General features: G+C 51.3%; 1 protein-coding gene across 1 annotated transcript in view; it reads left to right on the top strand.

The window, feature by feature from the left end:
• Positions 1-10,247, top strand: part of iqsec2b (IQ motif and Sec7 domain ArfGEF 2b) — a gene marked incomplete at its 5' end in the record, with an annotated part of 110,385 nt that overhangs the window by 52,372 nt on the left and 47,766 nt on the right. Inside the window, 3 exons of the mRNA XM_084333605.1 lie at positions 7-108; positions 5,056-5,379; positions 8,561-9,729. Coding sequence (XP_084189731.1) covers positions 7-108; positions 5,056-5,379; positions 8,561-9,729 — 1,595 coding nt within the window. The remainder of the gene's footprint in view (positions 1-6; positions 109-5,055; positions 5,380-8,560; positions 9,730-10,247) is intronic.

Here is a 10,247-nt window from a genome sequence, read left to right as displayed (position 1 = left end):
CACCAGCCCGCCAGCCTGGCCCTCCGCAAGCAGGAGGAGGAGGAGAACAAGCGGTGCAAGGCCCTCTCAGACAGCTACGAGCTCTCCACTGACCTGCAGGACAAGAAGGTAGGGGGGGGGGGGGGGGGGGGGGGGGCTCTCCACAGACCTGCAGGACAAGAAGGTAGGGGGGGGGGGGGGGGGGGGCTCTCCACAGACCTGCAGGACAAGAAGGTAGGGGGGGGGGGGGGGGCTCTCCACAGACCTGCAGGACAAGAAGGTAGGGGGGGGGGGGGGGGCTCTCCACAGACCTGCAGGACAAGAAGGTAGGGGGGGGGCTCTCCACAGACCTGCAGGACAAGAAGGTTAGGGGGGGGGGGGGGGGGGGGGGCACTCCACAGACCTGCAGGACAAGAAGGTAGGGGGGGGGGGGAGGGGGGGGGGGGGGGGGGGCCTCTGCAGACAGCTACGAGCTCTCCACTGACTGCAGGACAAGAAGGTAGGGGGGGGGGGAGGGGGGGGGGGGGGGGGCCCTCTCAGACAGCTACGAGCTCTCCACTGACCTGCAGGACAAGAAGGTAGTGGGGGGGGGGGGGGGGGGGGGCTCTCCACTGACCTGCAGGACAAGAAGGTAGGGGGGGGGGGGGCTCTCCACAGACCTGCAGGACAAGAAGGGGGGGGGGGGGGGGGGGGGGGGCTCTCCACAGACCTGCAGGACAAGAAGGTAGGGGGGGGGGGGGGGGGCTCTCCACAGACCTGCAGGACAAGAAGGTAGGGGGGGGGGGGGGGGGCTCTCCACTGACCTGCAGGACAAGAAGGTAGGGGGGGGGGGGCTCTCCACAGACCTGCAGGACAAGAAGGTAGGGGGGGGGGGGCTCTCCACAGACCTGCAGGACAAGAATGTAGGTGGGGGGGGGGGCTCTCCACTGACCTGCAGGACAAGAAGGTAGGGGGGGGGGGGGCTCTCCACAGACCTGCAGGACAAGAAGGGGGGGGGGGGGGGGGGGGGGGGCTCTCCACAGACCTGCAGGACAAGAAGGGGGGGGGGGGGGGGGGGGGGGGCTCTCCACAGACCTGCAGGACAAGAAGGGGGGGGGGGGTCGGGGGGGGGGGTGGGCTCTCCACAGACCTGCAGGACAAGAAGGTGAGGGGGGGGGGGGGGGTGACGCTGCCTGGGGGGGGGGGGGGGGCTGAGGAGGGTGACGCTGCCTGGGGGGGGGGGGGGGGGGGGCTGAGGAGGGTGATGCTGCTGGGGGGGGGGGGGGGGGGGGGGGGGCTGAGAGGAGGGTGACGCTGCTGGGGGGGGGGGGGGTGAGGAGGGTGATGCTGCCTGGGGGGGGGGGGGTGAGGAGGGTGACGCTGCTGGGGGGGGGGGGGGGGGGGGCTGAGGAGGGTGATGCTGCCCTGGGGGGGGGGGGGGGGGTGAGGAGGGTGACACTGGCTGGGGGGGGGGGGGGGGGTGACGCTGCTTGGGGGTGGGGGGGGGCTGAGGAGGGAGGGTGACACTGCCTGGGGGGGGGGGGGGGGCTGAGGAGGGTGACACTGCCTGGGGGGGGGGGGGGGGGGGGCTGAGGAGGGTGACACTGCCTGGGGGGGGGGGGGGGGCTGAGGAGGGTGACACTGCTTGGGGGGGGGTGGGTGACACTGCTTGGGGGGGGGGGGTGACACTGCTTGGGGGGGGCTGGGCTCTGCATGTGTGTCTGTCGTCACTGCATCATAACACCGGTGATCAGAGATGCTCGATGCCTATCTACAGGCGCAGCTCAATAAATTAGAATATCATGGAAAAGTTATTTTATTTCAGTAATTCAATTCAAAAAGTGAAACTCTCATACAGTAGATTCATTACACACAAAGTTAAATATTTCAAGCCTTTATTTGTTTTAATTGAGATGATTATGGCTTACAGCTCAAAATTCAGTATCTCATAAAGTTTGAATATTACATAAGTCCAATCAAAACAATAAAAATGTATATAGAAATGTCGGCCTTCTGAAAAGTATCAGTACTTGGTTGGGGCTCCTTTTGCACAAAATTACTGCATCAATACAGCGAAATATACTGACTTTTCCACGATATTGTAATTTATTGAGCTGCACCTGTATGTGTTTTATACGCACGCATACATTTAATTTAATTTCAAACCTTTATTTAAACTCGAAAGGCAACTGAGGTTTCCCTCATAGGGAGGTGTAGTCTGACGTCACTTCAGTTTCCCTCATAGGGAGGTGTAGTCTGACGTCACTTTAGTTTCCCGCGCGGGCCGACACCCGTATAGGGATTTATCATTGGGAAAATGTATTATCGGCTATTGTAATAATTCTGCCTCATGAACATTGGCAAGCTTTCCATTTTTTGCACAAAATGAGATCCCTTCTATCACTAACATTATTGTTTAAGCATTTTTGGTTGAAATAAAATGATACGTAATTATTTTACGATGAATTGTTTCATGTTGAGCTAATAGATTGTGGATGAATAGCGGCTGGGTGGCGCAGCGGAGATTGCGCTCGTCACCAATGCAAGAGACTCCGGTCTCGAATCCCGGTGTCAGTATTGCCTCCGGCTTGGGCCGGCCGTCATACTGGCTCAATTGGCAGAGCCAGTGGGTGGAAGTCGATGGGTGGGGATTTGGACGTTGTGGACAGCGACTCCTACAGGTTGGTTGGGGGGACGCCTGCACAGCAGAGACAGGAAGTAGCGGGGGGTAGTGTGAGCCTCCCATGCGTTACACCTCGCCACTGAGAGTCCGCGCTGGCAGGTGAAAAGATGTGACAGGCTGCCTCCTCGTGTACCGGAGGGGACACGTGATGCAAGGCTTCTATCCTCCCTACAACCGACCAGTGGGGGGCATAGTCGAGCAACGTTCAAGACAGGAGAGGGGAGAATTGGACACACGAAATTGGGATTGAAGAAAAATAGAAAAATAAGGAGAAAAAGTGGAATAAAAAAAATTGTGGATGAATACACACAGAAAGGTACACCATGCCAATGTTCATGCTTTATTTGTTTTAAACAAGACGATTTAGAAATGTGTCCATTGGAAATACATTGCAATTTCAAGCGAGGTGGACTGGCTGGAAACAACAATGACATAACCACTACACCTCCCTATAGTGGGTCCCCTTGAGTGTACATACAGAAATGAGCAAAGACAAAATAGGCTAAAAGCAAGGATAACATATCAATTAAAACATGTACAACTTGATTGACAAAGGTTGGAGATCAAGGTTTTAAACTCTACAACAGAGGAGAGAATCTCGAGTTTTAAGGACTGTTGGAGTTCATTCCATGAGCTAGAGGGGCATCATAGCAACATGCAGATTTACCCTGTTCAGAGCTAATTCTGGGGACTAGAACGGGTTCCATAGGTTCCAAAATTTCATTCCAATAATGATGTAGTATAAGGAGGTAGCTTACCAATAATGATGTAGTATAAGGAGGTAGCTTACCAATAATGATGTAGTATAAGGAGGTAGCTTGCCAATAATGATATTAGTATATAAGGAGGTAGTTTACCAACAATGATGTAGTATAAGGAGGTAGCTTGCCAATAATGATATTAGTATAGGTAGCTTACCAATAATGATGTAGTATAAAGAGGTAGCTTACCAATAATGATGTAGTATAAGGAGGCAGCTTACCAATAATGATGTAGTATATGAGGAGGTAGCTTACCAATAATGATGTAGTATAAGGAGGCAGCTTGCCAATAATGATGTAGTATAAGGAGGCAGCTTGCCAATAATGATGTAGTATAAGGAGGCAGCTTGCCAATAATGATGTATATGAGGAGGTAGCTTACCAGTAATGATGTAGTATAAGGAGGCAGCTTGCCAATAATGATGTAGTATAAGGAGGCAGCTTGCCAATAATGATGTAGTATATGAGGAGGTAGCTTACCAATAAGGGCCTTAAATATTTACAAATACCAGTGTGCCATACACATGTGGATATGAGGTAAATGGCCTGCATGTACAGTATATAGCAGCTTTTATCCAAAGTACTTTACAAGTGATACTTCACATTCACCCCCTCACTCACACATTCAGACACAGACGGCAGAGTCGACCATGCAAGGTGCCAAACCCGCATTCGACACACTGCCGGGAGGAGCGGGAATCAAACCGGGAACCTTCTGATTACCAGACGACCAGCTCTACCTCTTTCTGTCTTCTACTACTAACTTTCTTACTGTCTTCTACTATCATGCACTCTTCCTACTATACTATGTCTCTACTACTAGGCACTCAACACTGCAGCACTCAAGTTTCAACACTTTGATGAACATTGTTACTCCGCTGAAAGAGTTGTAACCTTCCTGCTGACTTGTCGTACAGCGGCGCGGTGGTGTAGTGGTTAACACTGTCGCCTCACAGCAAGAAGGTCCAGGGTTCGATTCCCGCTTGGGGACCAGGTTTCCGTGTTGCCAGGTACCCAGGTGGGGTATCTCCCAGGCCTTTCTGTGTGGAGATTGCATGTTCTCCCCGTGTGCTCGCAAGGGTTTCCCCCCGATAAGATAAACCCAATGGAAAAAACATGCACAACAGATCGCTAACACTGTGGCGTCCTTGACGAAGACGGACAGGAGCACTTGGATTGGTCCCCGGGGGCGCGGCTCACGTTGACGCCCTATCTGCTCCCAGCTGCCTATGGGGGGGGAAGGACAACGGGATGGGAAAAGTGCAGCGAGACATTTCATCTGCGACTCAGTGCATGTGTGTGTGTGTTCCTGTGGGTCGCCCATCTCGCGTGTGTGTGTTAAACTGCATGACAAATAAAGACTCCTAGTCTAAGTTGGATAAAAGCGTCAGCTGAATGACTAAATGTAAATGTATAGAGCAGCTTTTATCCAAAGCACTTTACTTGTTATTCCCCACATTCACCCACTCACTCACACACTCACACCGACGGTGGAGTTGGCCACGCAAGGTGCAAACAAGGTGCCAGGAGGAGCGGGAATCGAACCGGGAACCTTCCGATAACGACCGGCTCTACCTTTCCCCAAGGTCATCTTCCGTCTGACCTCCGACTCACCTCTCTCCCCCCCCTCTCTACCCCCTCCCCCCCCATCAGGTGGAGATGCTGGAGAGAAAGTACGGCGGCTCCTTCGTGAGTCGGCGGGCGGCCCGCATCATCCAGACGGCGTTCCGTCAGTACCGCATGAACAAGAACTTCGAGCGCCTCCGTAGCTCCGCCTCCGAGAGCCGCATGACGCGACGCATCATCCTGTCCAACATGCGGCTGCAGTACTCCTTCGACGAGCGGCAGCCCCCGCCGCAGCTGCAGGCCCAGACACAGACCAGCCTCACCCACAACGTGGCCATCGGACCCCCGCACTCCCTGGACACGGAGCGCCCCGGGGACTACACCCACCTGGAGGACTCCTTCTCCAAACAGGTATAGGCTTTAAAGGCCAAAGGTCAAAGGTTGGAGGGGGGGGGGGGGGGGGGTCGAGATCGGGATTTTATTTATGTAGCACGTTTTAAAACAGCCGAGGTTGACCAAAGGTGCTGCATAGGGATATCCGATATTATCGGCCTACCGATATTGCCATTCAAATGTAATATCGGAAATGATCAGTATCGGTTTAAAAAAAAATTACATTTATTTAACCTTTATTTACCCAGGCAAGCAAGTAAGAACAAATTCTGATTTTATTTATTGTCCAAAGTATGCATAATGTTGTGTTAATTCCACGACAAGAGATATGTAATGTTAATTACCTGAAATTATTCAGTTTTTTTGGGGGGGAACCCTGCATATATCGGTATCGGTTAATATTGGTATCGGAAATTAAGAGAAAATATCAGTATATCGGATATCGGTAAAAAAGCCAATATCTAACATCCCTAGTGCTGCACAATATAAAGTACAAAAGTACTGTAAATACATTACTAATTAAAGTACAAGACGAGGTGCACAATTTACGCGAACAGAAATAGCACTGCAAACATTACTACACGTATAATATAAACATTACTACGCGTATAACAATACAAATACAACAGAAACATACAATATAAAATGCACAGTCAGAATAGAAGCACGGATGTGCGGCTCAACCTGAATGAAAAGCCAGAGAGAAGAGGTGAGTCTTTAACAAAGACTTAAAGATCGCTAGGGTTGGAGCAGATCTAATATGTAAAGGTGTCTGTTCCACAGTTTGGGGCAGTGTTTCTCAAAGTGGGGGGCTTACAGAAAATGATCACTAAAGTGCTATCTGTTGCAGCTGCACTGTTCTCCATGAAAATACCATTTCTCAAAATCTGAAAATCATTATTTAATAAAACACAGAAAAGGATCACCAAGTTACTCTGGATATAAAAAAAAACTTTACAGACAACATTGAGACAAAGCTTCCTGACACATCTCCATCCAAACTCTTGGAAGAACTCTTTGAAATCTCATCTGATACCACCTGGAGAGCTAGTTTCAGAGTGTGGTGCTGAGTACCAAGTATCTCATGATGCAGCAGTTAAGGTGTTGATACCATTCAGCACCACATACAGTATCTGTGTGAAGCTGGCTTTTCATCCATGACAGCTCTGAAAACAAAATATAGGGCCAATTTGAAAGGTCACGAATATCTATCTAATATGTGAAGGTGAACTGTTCCACAGCTTGAGGGCAGATCTAATATGTGAAGGTGAACTGTTCCACAGCTTGAGGGCAGATCTAATATGTAAAGGTAAACTATTCCACAGCTTGGGGGCAGATCTAATATGTGAAGGTGAACTGTTCCACAGCTTGGGGGCAGATCTAATATGTGAAGGTGAACTGTTCCACAGCTTGGGGGCAGATCTAATATGTGAAGGTGAACTGTTCCACAGCTTGAGGGCAGATCTAATATGTGAAGGTGAACTGTTCCACAGCTTGGGGGCAGATCTAATATGTGAAGGTGAACTGTTCCACAGCTTGGGGGCAGATCTAATATGTGAAGGTGAACTGTTCCACAGCTTGGGGGCAGATCTAATATGTGAAGGTGAACTGTTCCACAGCTTGAGGGAAGATCTAATATGTAAAGGTGAACTGTTCCACAGCTTGGGGGCAGATCTAATATGTGAAGGTAAACTGTTCCACAGCTTGGGGGAAGATCTAATATGTGAAGGTGAACTGTTCCACAGCTTGGGGGAAGATCTAATATGTGAAGGTGAACTGTTCCACAGCTTGGGGGAAGATCTAATATGTGAAGGTGAACTGTTCCACAGCTTGAGGGCAGATCTAATATGTGAAGGTAAACTGTTCCACAGCTTGAGGGCAGATCTAATATGTGAAGGTAAACTGTTCCACAGCTTGAGGGCAGATCTAATATGTGAAGGTAAACTATTCCACAGCCACCCCAAAGGCCTGGTCACCTTTATGCTATTTTATAAAGCTATGGCTTCGCACAGAATGTTTGGAATACCCCTTTTTCTTCCATGCCGAGGGAGACAATGGTCGATATGTGCAAAGCAACAGTCACTATGTGCAAAGCAACAGTCGCTATGTGCAAAGCAACAGTCACTATGTGTTGATTATGAGAAACAAAAACATTTATAAATCTCTGTTTTATTACTGGATCTTGTATCCAGGTCACAGTGGAAGAGTAATGACTCTACTGTTGCACAGCATTTTCTTTCAGAAGTGGTTATCAATGGTTACAAGCAGCCATGTTGGAAGAAATATAACTTTACTGCAAAGCCTCTATTGTATCTCTGCACATTATTGAGTATTATTATCTATTTCAGAAATGTATATTATATAATATACATAATGTACTTATAATAATGAATAAGCTAGGCTTACTGAGCTTTACTCTCTATTATTTGTAATAATAATAATAATAATAATAATAATAATAATAATAATAATAATAATAATAATAATAATAATAATAATAATAATAATAATAATAATAATAATAATAATAATAATAATAATAATAATAATAATAATAATAATGATGATAATACACTTTATTTGTATAACACCTTTCATAGAATTGCAGCCCAAAATGCTTCACAGCAGTAATGTAGACATAAATATAGACTGGCAAATTTCTGGTGGATAAGTCCTTGATGATTTTGTTCTATAGGGCCTTCATAGAGTCTGTTGTTTCATTTTCTGCCATTTGTTGGTATGGAAACCTTGGCATTAAACAAAATAATGCCCTTAAGGGGATTGTGAGGGGGGCTAGCAAGATTGTGGGGGTACAATTCAGCTGTCAATTATTGCCTTCTGGCCAACGTTTGGAGACCCCTGCAGCTAAAAACAATAGATACAAATTCTCATTTATACCTACCTCCATTCATGCCATCAATGGAGGAGGCAGGAGAGGGCGGCTTTGAGGTGGGTGGGTGGGTGGGGGGATGGTTGTGGTTGCTAGTTGACTGTTATGATCTGATCCTGCGACCATGTACTGTACATGTCTGTCTGTGTTCTTCTTGTTATGTATGTTGCTGTTTTTTTGGAGCTCCTATTTATCTGCTGTAACCTGAATTGCCCAGTTTGACCTTGACCTTGAGGCATAAAATAAGCAGAGAATTGACCAAATAAAAGCACTGCAACAACGCTCTGTATCTCTTTCTGTCCCTCTCAGGTGAAATCCCTGGCGGACTCCATCGACGACGCCCTCACCTGCCGCACGGGCTGCGACGACTCCCAGGAGGGCAGCCGGGAGGGCGGGGGGGGCGGGGGCGAGGACTTTGGCGAGTGCGTGTGGAGCAGCAGCAGTAACCCCTCCTCCCAGAGAGGCCTGGGGGAGCGAAGCAGAGGAGGAGCAGGAGGAGGAGGAGGAGGAGGAGGAGGAGGAGGGGGCGGCCTCAGCATGCACGGAGACAGCACGGCCACCTCCTACAGCGACGTCACGCTCTACATGGACGACCCCTCCTCGCCGCTGTCCCTGGACCGCAGCACAGACACGGAGTACTGGGGCCCCGGCGGGGGGGGCGCGGGGGTCCGAGAGGACAGCCGGGACACCGAGGGAGGGGGCAGCAGCAACAGCCGCCGCAGCAGCACCCCCTGTACGGAGTGCCGGGACTACCGCCTGCGGGGTGGCGCCCACCTGCCGCTGCTCACCATCGAGCCGCCCAGCGACAGCTCCGTGGACACCAGCGACCGCTCGGACCGCGGGTCCCTCAGCAGGCAGCTGGTCTACGAGCAGGAGCCCGGGGGGGCGGGGCCGGGGGCCGGGGGCGGCTCCCCCCCTCAGGGGACCCTGAAACACCCCCCCGGTGGTGGTGGTGGTGGGGGGACGCGGCCCGCCTCCACGGCCGCCGCCGCCCAAGGCCAGACGCGGGTCCCAGGGGGGCGACCTCTACCCACTCACATCCCGCAACACGTGGCGCTTAACAACCACCACCACCAACACCCCATCCACCACCACCACCAGCACCACCAGTACCCGGACACGCCGCCGTCCTCCTCCTCCTCGCCCCAGCAGCAGCAGCAGCAGCAGCAGCCGCTGCCCACCACGCCGCTGTCGTCGTCGTCCTCCACCGCTGCCGCGGCGCCCGCCGGTGGCCTGGAGCAGCAGCACTCGCTGGACGGGGAGGACAACGACTCGCTGAACTCCAACACCACCAACTCCAACGAGACGGTGAACTGCAGCTCGGGCTCGTCGTCGCAGGACAGCCTGCGGGAGCCCATGCCCCCGCTGGGGAAGCAGACCTACCAGCGGGAGAGTCGCCACAGCTGGGACTCGCCGCCCTTCAACAGCGACGTGGTGCAGCGACGCCAGTACCGCATCGGGCTCAACCTCTTCAACAAGTAAGCACTAACCCGGTCCCTAACCCAGTACCGCATCGGGCTCAACCTCTTCAACAAGTAGGACGGGAAAGCACTACTTTTTATTTTATTTTTATGTTTGCCTTTTTTACAATTGTTCTCCCATTCCCCCAATTTAGTCGTTATGACTGTCGGTCTGGGGAGGGTGTGTAGACCAGCGGTTCTCAAACTACGGGTCTTGACCCTGGGGAGGGTGTAGACTACCACATGCTGCACTACTGTCGGTCTGGGGAGGGTGTAGACTACCACATGCTGCACTACTGTCTGTCAGGGGAGGGTGTAGACTACCACATGCTGCACTACTGTCTGTCAGGGGAGGGTGTAGACTACCACATGCTGCCCTACTGTCGGTCTGGGGAGGGTGTAGACTACCACATGCTGCACTACTGTCGGTCTGGGGAGGGTGTAGACTACCACATGCTGCCCTACTGTCGGTCTGGGGAGGGTGTGTAGACTACCACATGCTGCCCTACTGTCGGTCTGGGGAGGGTGTAGACTAC

Source organism: Notolepis coatsorum, assembly GCF_963971535.1.
Source record: "Notolepis coatsorum genome assembly, chromosome: 17".
Lineage (NCBI taxonomy): Eukaryota > Metazoa > Chordata > Actinopteri > Aulopiformes > Paralepididae > Notolepis > Notolepis coatsorum.
This window is presented reverse-complemented; position numbering and strand designations above follow the sequence as displayed.